General features: G+C 36.0%; 1 protein-coding gene across 7 annotated transcripts in view; it reads left to right on the forward strand.

Moving 5' to 3' along the window:
* Window positions 1-25,067, forward strand: part of CFAP20DC (CFAP20 domain containing) — a 249,301-nt gene that overhangs the window by 84,692 nt on the left and 139,542 nt on the right. For all 7 annotated transcript variants that reach the window (XM_045078325.1, XM_013053494.2, XM_013053495.2 and 4 more), the window contains 2 exons: window positions 1,453-1,567; window positions 23,842-23,998. In XM_045078325.1, coding sequence (XP_044934260.1) covers window positions 1,453-1,567; window positions 23,842-23,998 — 272 coding nt within the window. The remainder of the gene's footprint in view (window positions 1-1,452; window positions 1,568-23,841; window positions 23,999-25,067) is intronic.

Here is a 25,067-nt window from a genome sequence, read left to right on the forward strand (position 1 = left end):
TTTGAGCACACTAACCACATAAGTACATTCATTTATTTCAAAAACAGGAATATGTTGCTGTGCTACTATATAATGAAATATGCACAAAATATAGCATTTTTAAAGGGCAGGATAAAAGATAGAACAGTTTCCTTCTGTACTTCAGCAGATGATTGTGTACCACCCCACCACCTCATGTGCTCATCTCACTTTGAAGACACTGCCTTGGGGCAAAAATCAGGCTACATTTACTTACACATCTAAATATAAAACTATGGTAGACTTAATCCTTTTGCATCTTAAACTTACCTTTGACTCTGGTTTGAAAGGATTTATTGCTTTTTAAATGAAATTATGGGGTTTTTTTTTGTGTGTGTAGGTGTAGTAGTATTTTTGGGTCTGGGACATACTCTGAAATCATCTCATCTAATTTTTACTGTACTTAATCTTAACATTGTTCAATAATAGTTTTTCTATAGAATATGTATTTTAGAAAGAAGAAATAATAAAAATAGAAAAGTAGGAAGGGGAGATAAGAAAGAGGTATGAAAGAAGCTTTGTTGACTTTTCAAATAGTTAATTACATAATAAATATTGGTAGCAATTCATTTGAGTGAAATGTTGTCACCTTGAAGGATTACTAACTGTAGAAAATTAGCAGTTTGTACATCTAGATAAAGTTTCTAAAAATGGCGGAAATCACTATTCTCTGATTAAAAAGACAGTCTTTAATAAGCATCAACTCTACCATATAGCAGCCTGAGACAGGTTTAGAGATTTTAAGCCTGCTGTGTTACCTCTGAGACCTAAAGGAAGCAGAACATAAAAATGAGCCTCTATCAGTTTGAAGCAAACCTAATCTTTATGATCATGGCTGTGGTCTAAATCCATTAAAGATGTTCAAATTCAGTGTCCTTGGTATGACTATGACTTGACCTGAATAGTGAGCAATAAACTTGTGTATTATAATTCCGGTTTGAATATATGTGCTTCGGAAGTGAAACCGACAGTCAGTGTTTTGTGTCTGTCTCCAAGCAGACTAAGAGCCTATATAAAATGACAGGTGCATTTTTAGGGAAAGAAACCCATAATGTTTTCCTATTTAGTAGGTGACAGTATGTCCCAAGATAACACAAGCTTAAGGGGTTGGAACAGGCATGGTTATTAAAGGCTAGCAGTTTCTCAGTTCATACAAATTGAATTTTTTCGTAGGCTAGAAGACTGTAGAAATCTAGTGTAGAGTACTGAAATAAATTAGCATATTAAGTGAATTTATACATTCAAGCTTGTGAGCACTTTGAATTTAAGGAAGAAATTTTATTACTTCTTGAGAGAAGAAAGGCAGTTCTTAAATTCTTTTTTTGATCTCCCTATTGCAAAGGGCCTATATGATAAATTATATCATTTTGATGATTATTCAAAGTAGTAGTTATTATATTAATGGGAATCTTACTCTCTTCTTTCTTTTTTCAGAATTACTGATCTAGGGAACATTAAAAGAAGATTGTATTTATCAACGGTTCATAAGGAACTGTCCTCAACTCCTCTTCATGCAAAAATCCCACTCTTCATGATCAAGCGCAAAATTGTAAGTGCCACATGAATGCTGCTTAAAATATTAAATTCATTTCAGCAAATACTAATTATGGGCCTACTCTGTTTATAAAGTACTTTTTTAAGTACCATGGTCATATAAAAAATGAATAAAATTCATACTCTTCCTTTCTCTCCCATGAGAGAGCTTAAAAAAATCTGTCATTACCTTGCTTTTGTGAGTTCAGTCACCTTTGCCAGTTAACTAATTGAAGTTCTAAATATTTGTTAAAATCTGAACTGATCATTCTGTACATGGATATCATCGACACACACATAGTAGTATGCTTGTCATGTAGTGACCTTTGTAGGAATACAGTATTTGAAAATAAAATATTCCCTTTCTTTACAAACCTTGTGAGATAGAAAGTAAACTTGACTGACCTATATTTCCTATATAATAAATGAGTCAGATGACTATGTGCCAGTGGCCCCAGTTATCTAATGTCTTAAGAAATGTACTACTTAAACTAAAAAAATAAAAATAAATTAAAAAGTGTAATAGGTCCTGTGGGACAGTGTTCTGTAACTCATCTACCTCAACTTCCCACCCTCTAGTCAGATGACTCAATAGAGAATAGTTATATGTAGTTTTAAATCCTGGTGTGAAGAAAGCAAACAGGTCATTATTTTAGGTAACTTGAGCTTATGCTAAATTTCAAAAGGCAAAACAGTCATAACATCTAGAATTTTTTTTCTGAGTGTGGCCAATTTCAGAAAGAATTGCTTACATACATTTGAGACAGTCCTAAGCAAAAAGCAAATAAAGATATTTTTTTCTATACTGACCGCATTCCAGTAAAATCACCAAGTCATACCTACTTGTAATATGTTCTAATATATATATAGGGCTTAAGAGCATGGTATCTGAATTCTGACACTTATTAGTTATGTGACCCTGTACCAGTTCCTGTATTCATTCTCTTCATCTATAAAATGCAGATAATATGAGATATACTTCCTATTAAAGTTGTTGGAAGTTTAATGCAAGTAAATAAACATACTGACTTTTAGAACAATGCCTTGCACAGTCTCAGTCCTAGGTAAGGATTATAGCTCCGATTTGCTCTTTGTTGCTACGTCTTCCAGGAATGCCTCCATGATTTCCCCTCTGTGGAATAGCTATTTAGGTTACAGTTCACCATTGCTATTCACTACTTCATAATCCTTGTAACACTTCTTCACCCTGTGCTTGAATCATGTTTGCTTGTCTATCTCCCCACCTTTAGACTACAAGCATGTTTTATGTGACTTTTATCCCTAGTCCCATTAAGAACATGGCACATGATAAGTGCTCAATAAATACATGTTGAACAAATAGGCAATTCTTACTGTGCCTCCTGATGTGGGAAATAAAACAAATGAGTTTGTCATGGATGTCTCTAAATGCACTTGATGATTCCAGAAATATTCTGTACTGTTCAAGCAGGTATTAAGAAAGTCAAATCTAAAACTTGTACTCCTTTCCCCTCAGTTTCCTCCCAATAGAAGAGATGCTACAGTAGCAAAGGGTCTTTCATTTCCACTGTTAATCTAATCTATTCCCGTTGAGCCCTTATCAAATCAAAGCTGATTTTAGGGGAAATCATTTTAGGGGAATTTTCTATGGAAAGAAGCAAGGTAAGAGAGAACACTCCACCCATTCAAAATGCCATCCCTAGGGCCCTCCTTGGTGCTGCTGTGGTGTTGCTCTAGTTCTTTCCTCTTTTGCCAAAACTTTCTTCAGTTCTACTTTTTAGGAACTATAGATAGTTTGGGGGTAAACCTTGAACACAGTATTTTTAAAGTTTTCAGCTAACATTTATAAATCAGAAGTTATCAATATTGTCTCTTGTGCAGTGAGCAGTCAGTTGGAGCTGAGAGGCAACCACATGCTTTTAACAGAGCTTTAAGCTCTGCTGTAAAGTTTAGTTTTTCCACTCATATAAGGAATGCAGGTGCACTCAGATGATTCCTGCTTCATTCATTTAAGTTATCTGCCTAGGCCCTCTAGAGATAGAGTTTGTAACCCCAGTTTAGAGGATAATTGCCAAATGGTCCACTTTGCCTTGGTTCTTTAGCTAAAACCTTTACATAGCCAAAGGCAACAAATATTCTTAGACCACACCAATATGAATATTTATGTATAGGCCATTTATTATTCCAGTTACCATTAAATGTTCAACTTTTCAATTAAAAAAATTTATTTTTCGTGTTCTTAATTTTGAAGAATTCACTTTAATATTTAAATTGCAACAATTTATAGTTTTAACTGAGGTTTTCAATGGCAAGAACAGTTTGAAAATTTAATAACCATCAGATTAAACAATGGAGGTAGCCACTTAGTCAAGACTCACTGAAATCAATCTTACTTCTTCTTCAATATAATTTTAATTAGTTGGTGATAGTATCAGATGAACATCAATGTCTTGCTACCAAAGTATATATTAATGTACAGTAAATTTAATTGTATTTGAATAGGAAGTTCAGGTATGAAATATCATTGAGAATGAATCATTCATTGGAGATATAATGAAATGGTATGATAAATTACAATGCCAAAATCTTTTAGTATCCTTTACCACTCATATACCCAGTGTTTGTCATTTAAATGGATAAAATTACTCTTTAGGAGTTGTGCTTTCTTGACCATGACTCTGATGGAATATGTTATAGCTTTTATTACAGACTGAAAGTGTGGCATAATGTTTTTAAAATTTCCCCTCAAAGATCATTTTCCCAGTAAAGTCAGTGATTTAGAAATTTTTGATTTTTATTAGTATTTAATTTCTCGAATGTTACTGAATGAGACGGGAGTGGAGGAAACAGGTTTATTCAGACCAAGGTCATTTAGATACATATTTAATATGCTAGAGAATGTCCCTTAATGAAACCATTCCAACCTAGAATGCTTCTGGTACTTATTTGAAGGTTTGCAAATGTTTTCATCTCCTCCATGAGAATATCATTTAAAAATATTTGTTTTTCTCTCTCTACTCACCTGTCTAATATAGATGTTTAAGAAATTTAGGGAAAGAAAAGTAGTTCCATGTCTTCCTCTGAAGTCCCTGAATACTTATGTGAGGTGGGAACAACCACATAAAAATAAGTTTGTTCTGGAAAACAGATGATTACCCCATTTTTAAATCACATGAACAGACAGGAGGATATTGTTAGAGTTGAAGTGTGGCCTCTAGAGCTAGCTTGTAGTGGTTCAAATTCTAGTCGTCACTTCCTATCTGGGCCCTTATCCGAGTCAGTTAATCTCTCTCTGCTTCATTTTCTCATCAGTTAGGTGGAAAAAATAATAGAACCTGCTTCCTGGAGGAGTTGTTAGGATTTTAAGAGTTATTACCTAGAATAGTGCCAAGCTTTTATAAGTGATCGATTAACGTTAGTTGATACTGTTATTATTTTACTATTTTCTCTTGACATAATTCCATGTTTACTAGGAATATAGTGTCACAATAAACTTCTGAACTTAAAATTCATTTCAGTTGGCAAATATTTATTGAGCTCCTACTATAGGCCAAGGTTTGTGACAAATGATAGGAATCCACAGGTGAATATAATATGGCAGAGGAGGCAGACACATAAACAATTAATTATAATGGTCTCTGGTAAACACCAGACTAGTCTTAGGAACCAGATGCTGCTAAAGGAAATTATCAAACTTGCCTAGCCAAGTTGGGGATTATTATGTGGAGGTATTTATGCTAAATTATAAATACACACAAACAATAGTATGAAAATTTATGTCAGTTGGTCCATTAACTGACTCAAATGCATGGAATTACACTGCTAGAAAAGAAGACTAGACAAAACCATGAAGGGCTTTGAAAGTCATGTTGAGAAATACGAATTTTAGTCCATTAGAAATTTTTTTTTTAAGATTTTATTTATTTTTATTTATTTATTTATTTATTTGACAGAGATCACAAGTAGGCAGAGAGGCAGGCAGAGAGAGAGAGAGAGGAGGAAGCAGGCTCCCTGCTGAGCAGAGAGCCCGCCGATGTGGGGCTCGATCCCAGGACCACAGGATCATGACCTGAGCTGAAGGCAGCGGCTTTAACCCACGAGCCACCCAGGCGCCCCTCCATTAGAAATTTTTAAAGCAATTTTTAACATGGAGAAATTTCACAATATGATCTGCATTCTAGAAAATAAGTATGATATCAGAATGGAGAGCTAGAGGAAGAGACCAATTAAGAGGCAATGCACAGACGTCTAGGTGAGACATATAAGCCTGCATTAGTGTAGTAGCAAAGAAGTAGAAGAGGAGGACAGATATGAAATATACTTAAAGAGGTAAAGCAAATTAAAAAAAACAAAAACAGAGAAAATGGCACCGAGATTCACTGGATGGACTTGACACCAACTTAAATACCGGAGATATCAGTAAAATTGACCCAGGAATGTAGAAGCTATTCAAACAAAGGACAGTGCAGGGGGGACCTCAAAAAAAAGATGAGTACAGTCTGAATGGCTTGAGAAACAATATCAACCAATCTAATATGTGTGTAATTGACGTAGTAACAGGAGAACAGAGAGATTGAGCATGAGAAAATTTATAGAAATGATGTCTGAAATTTTTCAAAATTTGAAAAATACACTCACAGATCCAATAAGCTCAACAAATTAAGGGCTGGAGATCTCTCAAAAACAGTACCAACCCACACAATGGTATATCGTAACTTAAAAAACAAAAAACACTGCAAAATCATGCCATGGTATGTCATAACTAAATTGCTGAAAATCAGTGATAAAGAGAAAATCTTAAAAAGTAGGCAGAAGAAAAAATGACATTATTCACTAGAGAACATTGATAAAATATATCACAAGCTTCCCCTCAGAAGCAATGAAATAAAGAAGACAATGGAATGATGCTAAGGTAAAAAAATAATAATAATTTTTAACCTGTCAACCTAGAATTCTGTATCTAGTGAAACTATTCGTCAAAAATTGGAGCAAAATAAAAACACTGAAACTAAAAAGGGCTAGAGAATTCATTGCTAGCAACTTGCACTAGAAAAAATATCGAAGGAAGTTCTTCAGACTGAAAAAAATATGTACCAGATGAAAATGTGGATCTAAATGAGAGAAGAGTACCAGTAGTGATAAATATGTAGCTGAATCTGGGGGTGCCTGGGTGGCTTAGTGGCTTGAGTGTCCACCTCTTGATTTTGGCTCAGGTCGTAATCTCAGTATTGTGATCTCAGGGTCGTGATATCAAGCACCTCATCAGGCTCCAAGCTCAGCAGGGAGTCTGCTTCTCTCTTTCTCTCTCCCTCGCCTTCTGTCCCTTCTCCCATTTGCTCTCTCTCTCTCTCAAATAAATAAATAAATCTTTAAAAAGTACATAGATGAATCTAAAAGATTCTTTATTCATATCATAATTTCTTTAAAAGTATTTGTTGAGAGCAAAAATACTAACAGTATAGAAGTAAAGTATATGACTAACACAAAGAATGGTAAAAACATCAGTATGCTTTTTTAACATTCTTACACATGAGATATTCTAATATTACTCAAAGTTAGATTGTGATAAGTTAATGATTTCTATTCCAGACTAATACAGTGATTGAAAAAATAAAAGAGTGAAAGTAATCAGCCAATTGATGAGATTAATGGGACACTAAAAAGATACTCACTCAATCCAAAAGAATATAGGAAAGAACTAAACAAAGAAGAGATGAGACAAATCGAAAACAAACAGCAAGATGGTAGTCTTAAATTCATATATAGGAATAATTTCATTAAGTAGAAATGGGCTAAACTCTCCAACTAAAAGAGATTATTAGATCAATTAAAATCAAGACACAATTGTATATGGTTTATAAGAGATGCATATTAAATCTAAAGACACAAGTGAAAAAATTAAAAAGGAAAAAGGTTATACTATACATGCACTAACCATAAGAAAGCTGGAGTGGCTATATTGATATCAAAGTAGACTTCAGGAAAAGGAATATTATGTACAGAGGCACATTTCATAATGATGAGGGAGTTTAATCATATAGAGGATATAACAAACCTAAATATATACACAACTAGTAACAATGCTTGGAAATGCATGAAGCAAAAACTCACAGAACCAAAGAGAGAAACATAAATTCACAATTTTATATGAAGATTTCAACACTTCCCTCTTAGATATTGAGAGAAAATCGGTAAACTTGAAAAATGCTATCAATCAACCAGACCTGTTTGACATTTTTAGAACATACCATCTTACAACTGCCTAATACATACTACATTCAGGTGCACTCTGGTTTATCCAAGGTGTATGATATGTTAGGCTTTATTAATCTCAATAAACCTAAAAAAGACTGAAATCATACAGAGTATGTTCTGTGAATACAAGGGAATTAAATTAGGAATTAATAACAAAAATATAATTGGACAGTCCCTAAGTAGTTAGAAATAAAGCGGCATACTTCCAAGTAACTTGTAAGTAAAAAAAAAAAAATTATGGGATATATTAGAAAACATTTCTAACTGTTATTTTAACTAATTTCAAATGGTAATGAAAATAAAGCATACCAAAATTTGTGGGATGCATCTGAATCATGTAAAATGTGGAGAAAGAAATAATCAAGAGAATATATAAATGAAATAAAAACTGGACAGTGGAGAAGTTTGTTCAAAGTTTGAAGTTGTTCAAAGTTTGTTCTTTGAAAAGATTTAGCAGGTGACAAGCTGTTAGCTACTTTAATCAAGAAAAGAAGAACACACACATTACTAAAATCAAAAGTGAAAATGGGGAAAAGGGAAAATAAGGGAATACTATGAACAATATTTTGCCGGTAAGTTTGACAATTTAGATGAAGTGGGAAATTTTTGCTAAAGACACAAATTACTAAAACTGATACTAACAGAAATTAAAAGTTAAAATAGCCATATATCTATTTTTAGAAATTGAATTTGTAATGTAAAACATTCCTGCAAATAAAATACAGGTCCAGAAAATTCACATCCAGGCTTTACATATAATTCTACCAAACATTTAAAGAAAAAAAAAATACCAATTTTAGACACTGTCTTTCAGATAATTAAAGAGAAGGAACATTTCCCAAATCATTGAATAAAATGAGGTCAGCATAATGTTGATAACAAAGCAAGCTAAGATATTATAATTCCCAAAAAAGAACTATAAATCAGTATCAATCATGAACATAAACACATGAATCCTTAACACCGTGACTAGGTGTTTATTCCAGGAATTTAAGGTTAGTCTTATATTTGAAAAACAGTCACTGTAATCTTTCACATTAATGGAATAATAGGGGAAAAAATCATAAGGTAATCTCAATAAACATAGAAAAATCATTTAACAAAAGTTCATTAGTCATTCATGGTTAAAGCTTACATCAAAGTAGGAAAAGAAAGAAACTTTCTTAATCTAATAAAGGAGTTCTATTTAAAAAAATAAAAAAAAAACCTACAACTAAATCATACTTAGTGGTGAAATACTGACTACTTATCCACTAAGATAGGGAACAAGGCAAGGATATCCACTCTACTTCTATTAAGCATTATATTGGAGGTCCCAGTAAGTGCAGTAAGATAATAAAGAGAAATAAAACACGTACAGATTAGAAAAAAAGAAGGAAAAGTTTCTCTCTATGCAGACAACATAATCATCTAAAACAATTGTAAGGAATCTGCTAAAACCAAACAAAACCTTCTAGATTAAGTGAGTTTTGTAGGGTCACAGAGTATAACATCAATAACCAAAGTCAACTATATTTCTATATAAATTGTTTATAGCAATAAACAATTGAAGTTTAAAAATTTTTTTAATTTAAATACTTGTATTAAGTTTTTTATTTTAATTCCAGTATAGTCAACATATAGTGTTGTATTAGTTTCAGGTATACAGTATGGTGATTAAACAATTACAGTTTTAATTTTTAATTTTAAAAGTATTTAAGTTGCATCAAAAGTACATAATACTCAGGAATAAATTTAATAAAACATATGCTAAACCTTTACACTGCAGGCTATAAAACATTGCTGAGAGAAATTGAAGAAGACCTAAATAAATGGAGACATGTTGGTTTTGGATCCAAATATAGTATATTCAGTCCAATCCCTCTCAGAATCCCAACAGGCTTTTTTAAAAAATATTTTTTGCAAAATTTATAAACAAATTCTAAGATATATATGGGAACTCAAAAGACAGAATACAACACAATTTTCAAAATATAAAAATTATACCTCATGATTTCACAACATGTTATAAAGCTACAGTAATTAGGGCAATGTGTTCTTGGCAAAGATACCAGTAAAAAGTTTACAAATAGACACATGCATGTATAGTCAGTTGATCTTCAACCAAATCACCAGAGCAATTCAATAGAGATAGGAACATCTTTTTTCAGACCCAGAACTTCTCTGAGTATCCATATGGGAGAAAAAAAATGAACCTCAACCCATATTTCACATCATTCACAAAAAACTACTTCGATATAAAGCAGTTATCATACATTTCTAACATCCAAATATAAATGCTAAAAATATAAATAACTATAAGAGATTTCTTAAGACCCAGAAAACATTAACCCTAATAAAGAACAAGTTGACAAAATGGGCTTCACCAAAATTTAAAACTGCTCTGGGCGCCTGGATGGCTTAGTCCGTTAAGCCTCTGCCTTCGACTCAGGTCATGATCCCAAGTCTTGGTATCAAGCCTCGTGTTGGGCTCCCCGTTGTTGCTCAGCAGGGAGTCGTCTTCTCCCTCTTCCGTTGCCCTTCCCCGCCAATCATGCTCATTTGCTCTCTCTTTCCTTCTCAAATAAATAAAATCTTTTAAAAAAATTAAAACTGCTCATCAAGACAGTTTTAAGAAAATGAATAAGCAACCCACAGAGAAAATATTCATAATATATATGTGACAAAAAGTTTCTATCCAGAACATATTCTCCAATTGTATAATTAAAAAAAGAACTTTTTCAAAGCAAAAACAATTGAACAAGTACTTCACCAAGATTATACAAACAAGCATGTGAAGAGCTCCATACTATCAGGGGAATTCAAATGAAAAACACAGTTGCTACTACTTCAACCACTATAATAGCAAAAATAGACAGGAAATACTAAATGTTGGTTCGATATAAAGCAGTTATTATACATTTCTAACATACATGGAGAATTTCCACCGTAACCACTTTGGAAACACCTTTGGAAGTTTATGATAAAGTTAAACGTTTACCCATTGATACAAAAGCTCCGCTTCTTGGTGTCTATCCACGAAAATGTAAGTACATATAAAAAAAAAAAAAAAAAAACTCAGCTGGGAATTTCACAACAGCTTTATTTATAAAAGCCAAAAACTTGAAATAAACTTATATGCCTCACAACAGAAGACTGAACCATTAAATTGTGGTATATTCACAGAGTGAGTTACTACTCAACAATACAAGAATGGATTACTGATCCATGCAACAACATTGATGAACCTCAAGTATTAATGCCAAGTGAAAGAAGCCACTTACTGTGACCCCATTTATATAAATTAATAGAACAGACAAACTAAGGTGAAAGAAATTAGTGGTTGCCCTTGAGAGGGATAAGTCTGAGATTGGGAAACAGCACAAAAGATCTTTCTGGGGTGATTGAAATGCCATATAACTTGATGAGCTATGGTATGCTGGTGAATGAAATGGTCAAAATCATCAAATTGTATCCTTAAAGTCTGTGTATTTTGTGGTATGAAGTCAAAAAAGATGGTGTGGTTAACATATATTAAGCACATATATGTTAGGCACTATTATAAGTGCTTCCATGTTTTTAAACATTTAATCCTAACAACTCTGAAACATGTATTATTACCACCATTTTACAAATGAGGAAAGCGAAGCACAGAGAGGTTAAGTAACTGTGAAATTACCCAGCTAGTAGATGCTGGAGCTGGAATGCAAATTCAGGCAGATGGGCTGCAGAGCCCACACTCTTGCATCCTTAGGAGGAATGTATTTCAAAGGAATTGCCAGTAGAGTTTAACTGGAAGGGATTTCCAGACAGGCTAAAGAACAGAATATTATAATTAGATAATAGAAAATAATTTCTTATTCCAAATCTTAAAAGTTAAGTGTTTCAAAGAAAGGAAGTTAAATGTCAGGATGTAGTTATGTGAGTGGGTTACTGTATAAAGTGGAGGAGGCTTTTGAAGGAAAGAAGGTTAAGGGACTCAGGGTATTGGACAGTGTTGGAAGGTAAGGTGAATCTGGACCCACAGGTTTTCAGGAATGTGTAGATAGGCTGACGAAGGTGTGTCTGCAGAAGCAGGAGTGACCAGGAAGTGATTTGAAGATCAGCAAAGCTAAGAGTGGAAGCAATTCCTCCAGCTTCAAAGAAGATAGGATTCCCAGTCAGAAGTGTGAGCCCGCTCCCAGTGCCACCTAACCACGTGGCCTCAAAACTGGAGGCTGTAGAAACACATATGAAGCTTCCTTAGTGAGCTTTAACTCGAGTTGAAGGGAAAGTAATATCTCAGAAAAGCCTGGTTTCAATTAAGTAAGGTATGTAGGACCCTTAGAAAAATACAGAGTAGTAAGTACTTCTCAGTGTAAGGATTTCAGAGGGCACAGTGAAAGGTGACTTGAGAATTAGCAAGAGAAAGATTGGCTGCTATTTCAAGAGACTGCTCGCTCATGCTGGTAGGAATGGGAGGTGGAGGTCATTTGCTAAATAGGTATCATAAAAATATTATATAAGGAACTTGCCTTTCTGTGGTTCAACCAGGAGCTACAGCCCTGACAGCCCAACCTCTCCTAAACTCCCCTCCCTCCATCTAGGGACTTGTCATGATTTGCTTTTCCTGAGGAAATTGTTTTTTAATACAGTAGTAATAGGTAATTGCTTCTCCTGACCATGCGGATATAAAATTACTATTTCGATCTCTGCTTACACCGTTTAATAAACAAGATGATGGTGATTGAGATGAATAAGGTCATTGTAAGCAATTTTTGTAAGAGATTTTCTTCTGAGATATTCAAGCTAACATGTGAAAAATTATTATAAAAGACACAAGAATAAACATTTAAAAACCCCATTCTTATCATTTTAGGAGGACAGAAACAGAATGAGGTTCTAAAATTGTGAGAAGAGATGTGCTTTACGATTGCTGGGTTATGAAATTGTGGTTTCTTGTTTGTGATTTCCTCTTAGAAAGGAAAGTGATTTCCTCTAGAAAGCGCTAGCTAGAGCTGTGCACTGTCCATGACTCAGGCTCTTTCTGTACTGGCAAAATGAATCCAATTATCTTCACATCTTTCCTGCAGTAATGGCAAGGAAAATCAAAAAGTGCTAGACGACCAAGAACTTGTTATTGCATGCATCTGAGTGGTCTGTGTGTGTGTGTGTGTGTGTGTGTGTGTGTGTGTCATACAGTCTACTGGCCTTTTACCAGTACAGTAAAGCCATATGGGGGCCCCTGGGTGGTTCGGTCAGTTAAGCAGCTGCCTCGGGCTGAGGTCATGATCTCCGGGTCCTGGGATGGAGCCCCATGTCAGGCCTGCTCAGTGAGGAGTCTGCTTCTCCCTCTCCCTCTGCCCTTCCCCACCCCTTCCCCATGCACATGCATGCAAGTGTGCTTTCTCTCACTCGCTCTCTCTCTCTCCTCCCCTCTCTTACTCTCAAATAAATCTATAAAACTCTTTAAAAATACTTAAAATTAAAACTAAAGCCATATGGCCAAAATATTAGTCAGTAAAAACTAGAAATTCATGCTTTGCATCATTCTTTTACCCTTTGCCTGCCAGTTCCTTTATGCAGAATTTCATGCTGGAACTAAATAGTATGAACTCTCTTCTCTTTTTATTTATTTATTTGACATATAGTGTATCACTTGCTTCAGGGGTACAGGTCTGTGATTCATCAGTCTTACACAATTCACAGCACGCACCATAGCACATAGCCTCCCCAATGTCCATAACCCAGACACCCTGTCCCTCCCCGACCACCTCCCAGCAACCCTTAATTTGTTTCCTGAGATTAAGAGTCTGTTATGGTATAAACTCTCTTATTAATCCAAGCAACAAACTAAGCAATACTGTCTTTTTTCTGTCAGTTTGCTATTTTCCTGATACATAATTCTCAAACCCATAATTAGGAATATTTTAAATCAAGAGTTCTTCCCTGCTAGACTAGAATTACATGTAGGTATAAAGTGATCAGAGATCAAGAAAACTAAAAAAAAAAGGATTTGAAGAATGATTGATCACCAAGAGAAATGAAAATAATATTTTATAAAAATCAACTAATTCAGGTAATCCACATGTTGAGAGTAGACAGTTCATACTCTTTTCTGAAACTTTGGAAAAGTATGACACAGCATTTATATGAATAATGAGTTATTTGTTGAAGCCTATGAAAAGTGGAACCTTTATAAATACCAACTAAACAAAAAAATAATTTCATTTCCTCTAGCCAAGGGAGATTTTTGAAAGTTATTCCCATCTTTCTCAGGAAATACTCCCATCTGCACTTGTAAGAAGTGAATTCACCAAAGTTATCAGTTACCACACATTTATGGGGCTAGTTTAGTGATTATAAAATGAAAGATTGAGAATTTTGCTTGAGGGGGAACTTGGGAAGATGGCAGAGCAGGAGGACCCTGAGGTCACCCCATCCCACGTTTTTGGTTTGTTTTTTTCCCTAAGGATTCTATTTATTCATTGGAGACAGAGAGAGGGAGAGGGAGAATCAGACTCCCCACTGAGCTGTGATCCTGACAGGGGGCTTGATTCCAGGACCCAGAGATAATGACCTGAAGTGAAGGCAGATGCTCAATCATCTGAGCCACCCAGGTAGCCCCCATCCCAGGTTTTCAACTAGATATCATCCACATCCAAGTCAACAAACAAGAATGCAGTCTAAAGAATGGAAGAACAAACTCCACAACTAAATACAGAGATGAAGCTGCAGCTGAAAGTTTACGAAGGCCAGAAAGGCAGAAAGGAAGGCTGCCTGCAGGAGAGAGGGAACTATATGTGGAGAAAGCAAGGCAGAGAAATGGGCCCTCACCTTAGGGAGCTCATAAGGGGAGACTAATCCCCATAACATTTGGCTTTAAAAACCAGAGGGGCTAGGACACCTAGCTGGCTCACTTGCTATAGAGCATACAACTCTTGATCTCAGGGTTCTGAATTTGAGCCCCACGTTGGGTATAGAATTTACTTAAAAAACAAACAAACTAAAAAACACAGGGACTGAATTCCATGAGTTTATAAAACCAGTGGTTCTTGGAACCTAGAGCTTTAAAAGTCCCTGAAAAACAACCTGAGGGTTTTGAAGGGGCAGGGGTGGGAGGTTGAGGGAACAAGGTGGTGGGTATTGGGGAGGGCACATATTGCATGGAGCACTGGGTGTGGTGCAAAAACAATGAATACTGTTATGCTAAAAAGAAATTTAAAAAATAAATTAATTAATTAAAAAAAATAAAAGTCAACTGACCCAGCATTAGGCAAGCTGGGAGGATGAGTGATAGCTGGGTTGCTACCCTTAAAGAGACAGCAGTCTGCATGGAGGGCCAACCAAAAAATAGCAGCTTGCACAACCATAAGGACAAACAGGAGATAGATCTCTTCATCCCGATTTCAGAGCATACTGGGGGACTTCTCCAAAAGCAAGGGAGCTGGCAGGTGCCATTTTCCTCTCCTACCTCCCAGCATAAACACAGAGCCACCTTCGAGAGGTGATGCTACACAGACACTTGCTGCCTGACCCACTGGCAAGTGTGCCATGCCCATAAGTTTTCTTAAGGACTAGCACACTCCAAGTCTGCTGGCTTTGGCCCTGAACTCAGGACAAATTCTGTTAAAGCCAAACATGTGCTCTGACCAGCCACTGGGTGCATGGCCACCCCAGTGTGCTGCACACATCTGCTGTGCTGCACCCTGCCGGGCACCCCCAGGCACTATAATGCACAACACCCACCACCAGGTGCACAGCTGCCACTGAGCACCATGCCTAGTCACCCCACCAGCCCTAGCCACTGCACAGTACCAACCACATGCCCCCAGCACCCTCATGTGCTGGGCCATGTTTGCTCTCCATGCCGAGCCTCATGCAGCCCCCAACCACCACAGCATTTTGGAGTGGCCCAATGCAAATTTTGCTAATACTGCTACCCCTTCTTCCAAGTCTTGTGGCAGGCACACCCGCTCAGAGCTGGCCGGCCTTGGTCCCACTAACACCACAGAGAGTAAGCACAGCCCACAACAGAGTCAGTGCAGAGAGTCAGGCAGACAAATGCACTGAAGGGAAAAGTGACTCAGACACAACAATAGGTATAATCATCACACACAAGATGCTCTCCTGAAATGCCAGGTTCTGATGAACAAGGGACATGGCCCTGCAGGTTACCCCAGGACTACTTCTTCATAAAGTCACTCCTTGCAAGAACAGAAAATAGAGCAGACTTTATTAATATATATAGAAACAAACATAAAAAAGAGGCAGAAATGTATCACAAATTAAAGAACAGGACAAGGCCAAAGCCAGAGATCTAAGCAAAACAGATAAATAACATGTCTGATAGAGAACTTTATTTTTTATTTATTTTATTTATTTATTTGAAAGAGAGAGATCACAAGTAGACAGAGAGGCAGGCAGAGAGAGAGAGGAGGAAGCAGGCTCCCCACTGAGCAGAGAGCCTGATGCGGGACTCTATCCCAGGGCCCTAAGATCATTACCTGAGCCAAAGGCAGAGGCCTAACCCACTGAGCCACCCAGGTGTCCCTGATAGAGAATTTTAAATCATGATCATAAGGATAGTCACTGGACTTGAATGGAAGACATGAATAAGATCCTTAACACAGAGATGAGGAATAACATAGCAGAGATAAAGGATTCAGTAAACAAAATGAGAAACGCTTAATAAAATGCATAACAGGATGGAAGAAGCAGAGGAATGAATTAGTGATGTAGAAGACAGAGTAATGGAAAGTAATAAAGCTGAACAAGAGAGAGAAAAAATAATTCCTCAAAACTAGAACAGACTTTGGGAACTCAGTGACTCCATCAAATGTAATCACATTTGTATCATAGGATTCCCCGGAGAAGAAAAGAGAGAAAGGGGAGCAGAACATTTATTTGAAGAAATAATATCCAAAAACTTCCCTAATCTGGGGAAGGAAACAGATGTCCAGATCCAGGAAGCACAGAGAACTCCCATCAAAATCAACAAAAGCAGACCAACACCATGACATATTGTAATTAAACTTGGAAAATACAGTGATAAAGAAAAGAATTTTAAAAGCAGCAAGACAAGAGAAATTATTAACTTAGCAGGAAAGTCACAGAAGGCAAGCAGGAAATTTTTCTACAGAAACTTTGAAAGCCAGAAGAAAGTGTCATGATGTATCCAAAGTGCTGAGTGGGAAAAATCTACAGCCAAGAATACTCTATCCAGCAAGGCTATCATTCACAATAGAAAGAAAGATAGTTTCCTAGACAAACAAAAACTAAGGAGTTTGTGACCACTAAGCCAGCCCTGTGAGAAATATTAAAAGGGACTCTGACTGGAGAGAACAAAAGTTGACAGTATAAAGGTAGGAAATACAAAAGCAGTAAAAACTAATTATTCCTGTAAAAAATCAGCCAAGGATCCCAAAAAAAGGATATAAAATATAATAACATATGCCTAAAAAGTGGAGAAGAGAGGAATTGGGTTCATATTTAAATAACCATCAACTTAATATAGACTGCTATATGTAGAAGAGGTTATCTACAAACCTAGTGGTAACCATATATCAAAAACCACTAATAAACATGCAAAGAATAAAGAGATAGAAATCCAAATACATCACCAAAGAAAATCAGCAAAACATGAAAGAAAGTCAAGAAAGGATCAGAGAAAATCTCCAGAAACAACCACAAAACGAGTAATAGAATAAGATAAATACATATCAATCAGTAATTACTTTGAATGTAAATGGACTAAATGCTCCAATCAAAAGACGTAGGGTAACAGAATGGATTAAAAAAAAAATACCCATCAATATGCTGCCTACCAGAGACTTATTTTAGACCTAAAGACACCTGCACATTGAAGGGGGGAATAGAGAAACTTTTATCATTCAAATGGATGTCAAAAGAAAGCTGGAGTGGTAATACTTCTAGCAGACAAACTAGACTTTAAAACAAAGACTGTAATAAAAGACAAAAAGGGGCACTATGTCATAATAAAAAGGACAGTCCAACAAGAAGATCTAATAATTATAAATATTTATATATCCAACATGAGAGCCCCTAAATATATAAAAGAGTTAATAACAAATAACAAACATAAAGGAACTAATTGAGAATACAATAATAGTAGGGTACTTTAACTTACATCAATGGGCAGATCACCTAAACAGAAAATCAACAAGGAAACAATGACTTTGTATGACAGACTGGACCAAATGGACCACATTCTTTTCAAGTGCACATGACATATTTTCTGGAATAGATCTCATATTAAGCCACATCATAGGCTTCAACAAATACAAGAAGACTGAAGTCAGATCATGCATCTTTTCTACCACAACACTATGAAACTAGAAGTGAAGCACAAGAAGAAATCTGGAAAGCCCACTAATACATGGAGGTCAAATAATATGCTACTAAACAATGAATAGGTCAACCAGGAAATAAAAGAGTATATGGAAACAAATGAAAATGAAAACACAAGAGTCCAAAACCTTTGGGATGCAGGGAAATGGGTCCTAAGAGGGAAGTATATAGCAACATAGGCCTATCTCAAGAAGCAGGAAAAATCTCAAGAATCTCAAATCTCAAACCACCTAACCTTACACCTAAAGGAGCTAGAAAAAGAACAAGAAACAAAACCTAGAGCCAGCAGAAGAGTGGCTCCCAACAAACCAAAGTCCAGGAGCAGATGGCTTCACAGGTGAATTCTACCAATCATTTAAGAAGAGTTAATACTCATTATTCTCAAACCATTCCAAAAAATCAAAAATGGAAGGAAAACTGCCAAATTCATTGTATGATGCCAGCATTACTCTGATACCAAAGCTAGATAAAGACACCCCAAGAAAAGAGAACTACAGGCCATTATCTCTGATGAACATAGATGCAGAAAATCCTCAATAAAATACTAGCAAACTGAATTCAACAATATATTTTAAAAAATCATTCACCATGATCAAGTGGGATTTATTTCTGGGTTGCAAGTATAGTTTAATATTTGCAAATCAATCAATATGATATATCACGCTAATAAAAAAAAAGAAAGGATAAGACTTTAAAATAAAAACTGTAACAAGAGACAAAGAAAGGCACTATATAATAATAAAAGGGACAATCCAACAAGAAGATTTAACAATTATAAATATAGTCATTTCAATAGATGCAGAAAAAGCATTTGACAAAGTACAACATCCATTCAGATAAAAAAAAACCTTCAACAAAGGTTTAGAGGGAAATATCCTAATATAATAAAGGCCAAATATTAAAAACCCATAGCCAATATCATCCTAAATGGGGAAAAGCTGAGCGCTTTTTCTCTCCAGTCAGGAACAAGGTAGGAAAATCCACTCTCACCAGTTTGATTCAATGTAGTACTAGAAGTCCTAGCCATAGGAATCAGATCAGCAAGGAAAAAGATTTGCAGATGCTGTGATTCTGTATAGAGAAAATCCAAAAGACCCCACCAAAACACTAATTTAGCAAAGGTAAATGAATTTTCAGTAATGTGGCAGGATATAAAGTCAACATACAAAAATCTATTGCAGTTCTATATACCAATATTGGAGCATCAGAAAGAGAAATTAAGGAATCAATCTCACTGTACAAAAAACAATAAAATACTTAGGAATAAACCTAAGCGAAGAGGTGAAAGACCTGTACTCTGAAAACTACAAAATACTGATGAAAGAAATTAAAGATGATACAAAGAAGTGGAAAGACATTCTATGCTCATGGTTTGGAAAAACAAATATTGTTAAAATGTCTATACTACCCCAAATAATCTACACATGTAATGCAATCCCTATCAAAATACCAATAGCACTTTCACAGAACTAGAACAAAGAATATTAAAATTTGTATGGAATTACAAGAGACCCCCAATAGCCAAAGCAGTCTTGAAAAAGAAAACCAAAGCTGGGCCATCACAAGTCTGGACTTCAAGTTATTTTGCAAAGCTGTAGTAATCAAAATAGTGTGGTTCTGGCACCAAAATAGACACATAGATCAATAGAACAGATTAGAAAACCCAGAAATGAAACCACAATTATACGGTCAATTAATCTTCAACAAAGCAGGAAAGAATATTCAATGGGAAAAAATCTCTTCAACAAAAGTGTTGGGAAAACTGGACAGCAACATACAAAAGAATGAAACTGGATCACTTTCTTACACCATACACAAAAATAAATTAAAAAATGGATTAAAGACCTGAATGTGAAACCTGAAACCATCAAAATCCTAAACGAGAACACAGACAGTAACTTCTTTGGCATCGGCCATAGCAGCTTCTTTCTAGGTATGTCTTCTGAGGTAAGGGAAATAAAAGCAAAAATAAACTAGTGGGACTACATCAAAATAAAAAGCTTCTGCTCAGCAAAGAAGACAATCAATAAAACTAAAAGCCAGCCTACAGATGGAAGAAGGTATTTGGAAATGATACACCAATAAAGACTTAGTATCCAAAATATATAAAGAAATTATACAACTCAACACCCAAAAACCCAAGTAATCCAATTAAAGAATGGGCAGAAGACAGGAATAGACATTTTTCCAAGGAAGACACGCAGGTGGCCAACAGACACATGAAAAAAATGTTTAACATCACTTATCAGGGAAGTGAGAATCAAAACTAAAATGAGATACCACTTCACACCTGTCAGAATGGCTAAAATCAACAGCACAAGAAAGAACAGGTTTTGGTGAGGTTGTGGAGAAAAGGGAACACTCTTACACTGTTGGTGAGAATACAAACAGGTGTAGCCACTCTGGAAAAGAGTATGGAGATTCCTCAAAAAAACTTTTTTAAATACCCTACAATCCAGCAGTTGCACTACTAGGTATTTACCCAGAGAATATAAAAATACTTCAAAATAATTCAAAGAGATACATACACCCCAATGTTTATAGCAACACTGTCTACAATAGTCAAATTATGGAAACAGCCCAAGTGTCCATCGACTGATGAATGGAGAAATAATAATGGGTAAATATACAAACGAATATTACTGAGCCATAAAAAAATAATGAAGTCTTGCCATTTGCAATGACCTGGATGAAGCTAGAGAGTATAATGCTAACCAAAATTAAGTCAGTCAGAGAAAGACAAATACCATATGACTTCACTCATATGTGGAATTTAAGAAACAAAATTAAGCAAAGGGAAAAAGAGAGAGAGAGGCAAACCAAGAAACAGACTCCTAACTTTAGAGAACAAATGGATGGTTACCAGAGGGGAGGTGGGGGGGTGGGTAGCTTAAATAGGTGATGGGGATCAAGCAGTGCACTGGTCCTGATGAGCACCGGGTGATGTATGGAAGTGTTGAATCACTATAGTGTACATCTGAAGCTAAAATAATACTGTATGTTAACTAACTGGAGTCAGAATTAAAACTTAATAAAACATTGAAAGTATGTGTATTGGCATGTGTGTGTAAGAATATCTTCATACATCATACATAGGCACTTGGGGATCATTATTTGTTGAGCACTTTCCATGGTGCACGAGTCTGGGCAGAGGGAATAACAACAGCTTGACTATGATGAATAAGAAAGGTGTATAGTAGGTAAGGACCAGGTTTCCTGGGACTCGAGAGTTTTTGAAGGAAGAGGACACCAATTCCCAAGCCAGCTGATTGGAGTGCGATGAGGTATAGAGGTATAGCTGTCTGGAGGGTTCATCTAAGTAGGGAATAAAGGGCAGGGCCCTGAAAAGAAATGCCCCAGCATGTTCCCATGTCTCCCTGGATTTGGAAAGTATTAGTTTAAAACCAAACTCATGTCACCTCTAACCCTTTCCTAAATATAGGAAAACTTGGATTCAAATACTATAATGCAGATCATTTTAAAAACAATCATTAACTCTAGAAATATAAAGAAGTTGTATAACAATAGGTAATCCTAGAGCATCACTTAACTCAGTTGTGTACAATATTCACATAGTCACAATGAGGAAAACACAGAATATGGATTTTGAGGAAAAGGTAAAAGGAACAAATGGAAGACAATTATCCAGGGAGGATGAAGAGGAGGAACTAGGGTGTGTAAGTGAACTACTGGTCTTACCTACCATAATAGGAAGACAATAGATAATGTCTAAAATTGATAAAAGTTATTCTTTAAAAATATAGACAGAAGAAAAGTTAAAGAGTTGACAGTATGATTAGAGGAGTGGAGAAGTGATAGCAATATTTTGTGTAAAATTTGGCATGTTTGGGCCTACATTGCATATAATATCATGGCATATAAAAAATTTTTTTTGAAGAAGCCTTTCTTGAACTTCCGCATCCTCCCACCATGAGTCCCCTCTGCACTAGCAGTATAAAACAGATGCTACATGTCTGCCTCCAGCCTCCCTTCTCAGACTGGAAGGACTTTCTTATTCCTTGCTATACATCGGAGTCATGCGCAGTGTTTAACACCTGTGGTGAAGAATGGTTACGGTTACTTTGGGGGCAAACCAGCTGAATAATTGCAGTAGAGACATAATCAAGTCTTTTAGGAATAGGAACCACAGAACAATGATAATGATGCTAATATAATAATAATATTAACAATTACTATTGGATTGCTAGAAATCCCAATAACTCCATCCCCTGTAACCTGGATTTTACCAAGTCCTGCTGTTTCATTCGCCCTAGGATATGCCTGTCGGGTTTATTCCTTATATCCCACCTCCTATACTAGTCTTCTACCAGACCCTCCTCACTTCATGCTTAAATGACTGACTGACTGGTCTTTCCGTGCCTCAGTCTGTCTCTCCTCTACGCCAGCCTTCCTCCCACCCCCAAATATTGGTTCAGACTTCCCAGCACTCTACTCTTGTCACATTCTCCTTCAAGAATCAAAGTGATACCTTACCCTCTGGAGTCCAAATGTTCTCCTGATCTTCCAATGTCCAGAACCTGGCCTTCCTGGCCCATCCCACATTACCTCTGGCCTCCCCAGAGCTCGCCATCCTGCAGGGCAAGCCAGTCTCATTACTGCATCACACTCAGTCTTCCTTCCCACCTTTTAGTACACCAGCCTTCTTTTCACCCAAAATATCAGAGCATCCCCATGGCCTGAGAATATAATTTTACTGTTTGGACACCTACAAATAATCTTCATGTGTTTAATTAATAACTTACTGCAATCTCTTTTATTTTTCTATAGTGGAAACCGCCTCAGGTTTTCCTTCCTAATAAAATCAACATTTCTAAACAGAATTTGCCTTTAAGAATAACATCATTATTTCCTTTATCAATAAATACAACTTTCAATTTTGACAGATTAATAAAATTAACCTTATGTAAATTGTTCTTCTAATCAAATAATGGAAGAGCCTGATATTTTAAAAGAAGTACAGACAACCTTAAATATCACTTTTATTTTAATTTCAAAAATTCTTTTCCCTGTTGTTGTCTTGCAATCCTCGGTATATCTTAATTTCTTACTAAATGATTATTTTCTCCTTTTCTTTAACTCAGACCATTTAGAGAATTCATTTGATGAAGTATTGAGGAGCCTAATTGTTTAAAGGGCAGAAATTAGTCCCTGCAAGAGTACTTTTAAAAACTGGCAAATACCAGGCATAATTACAGATTCTTTGGAAGAATCTATTTCTGTACAATAGGTTAATTGGTTATAAGTAGACAGCACTGGCCACAATTTAAACCCAGCTTCTAATTTCATCCATGATTTTTTAAACAAATATAAGTGGCTAATTATGATCAAATTAGTCCCCTTGAAGGAACAATTGTCTACTTATCCCTGATTTTCAAGATTTAAGTGGTCTAATGCACCTGCAGTTAGCTTCCCACTAGCATACTGCCTACTTCCAGAGTTATTTCCCAAAGTTGTCAAAATCTTCCCTCATCATGAGAACTCTACAGCCTGACCAATGTCTGGTTTAGATTATGATGACTTCTTTGGAAGAATCTGGGCAATTTTTAAGAAAACTGAAGCCAAAATAGAGGTTTGCCTAAGGAAGGATATTGGTTTGAGGCTGGTTGATCTGGACAATTGCCTCAATTCTCTGCACCATCCACATATAGATGATTTGTTCACCTCTTTGATTATAGAAAGGACTTACTCCTCTTTTCTTTATTTTAGTGGTGCAATCTATGCATAGACTTGGTAGCATTTACCAGTGAAATATTCAAGGGAGCAGTTTTCCAGTCCTTGGATGGAATTATTGTCTCAGCTAACTGTAAGCTGCGGAAGATCTTCACTTTAAAATGCAAGCCTCAAGACACTGCAGATAAAGACGGTATGTTCAAGTTGCTACTATGAAGATTTTTTAATTCTCCAATGTGTTTAAAGTTAGACATACCTTTGGGGCCGCCTGGGTGGCTCAGGTCATGATCCCGGGATCCTGGGATCGAGCCCCGCATCGGGCTCTCTTCTCAGTGGGGAGCCTGCTTCCCCCTCTCTCTCTGCCTGCCTCTCTGCCTACTTGTGATTTCTCTTTTTGTCAATTAAATAAAATCTTTTTAAAAAATTAGCATACCTCTGGATAGTATGAGTATAGAGTAGTGGTTTTTCTAAATTTATCTTATTTTACTGTGGAAAAAACACTTTTTTAACATGAGATCTGTCCTCTTAATAAATTTTTAAGCTACTGCATGTTTTGGTGACAGTAGGTGCAATGCTTTGCAGCAGATCTCTAGAGTTTGCTCATTTTGATCAAAACCCATTGATTAGTAACTCCCTATTTCCCTTCACCTCAACCATTGGCAACAACCATTCCACTCTGATTCTCCTTGAATCTATTTTAGATACCTTAAGTAAGTAAAAGCATATAGTATTTGTTTGTCTGTAGTTGGCATATTTCACTTAGCAGAAGTCCTTATGGTTCATTCATGTTGTAGCATATGTCATTCTTTACTCTGAATCACGTTTATTTTTACTGTAGCTGTATGTCAAAGATATCTTTTTTATTTTTGTGATTTTTCTTCCTTTTTTGTTTTTGATAGCACTTACCATGTGAATTAGTCAGGGTTTTTATTTGCAAACAGTGTAATCCTCTCTAGGTAGTTGAAACAGAAAAGAGAATTTATTTAAGGTAATTAGCCACTTCATAGAATCTCAAGGATGCCCAGAAAGTCAGGCTTCGAGGCTATAGCCAAGAACAAACACACCCTCCACCACAAGACTGCTCCTAGGAAGACCCCTGATAGCTACTGAAACTGGACAGACTCCATAATTCACAGCACAATGCTTGGCTCCAGGTTCCAGAATTTCTGTTACTGCTGCCCTGGAAAACTGAATGTCTTCTTCCTCACCACCCTCGCCAGAAGCAGACTTCTTCATTTTTCCTCTGCTAAACAAAGGCAGAG

Source organism: Mustela putorius, unplaced genomic scaffold (genome assembly GCF_011764305.1).
Source record: "Mustela putorius furo isolate JIRA1106 unplaced genomic scaffold, ASM1176430v1.1 tig00000095_pilon_pilon_pilon, whole genome shotgun sequence".
Lineage (NCBI taxonomy): Eukaryota > Metazoa > Chordata > Mammalia > Carnivora > Mustelidae > Mustela > Mustela putorius.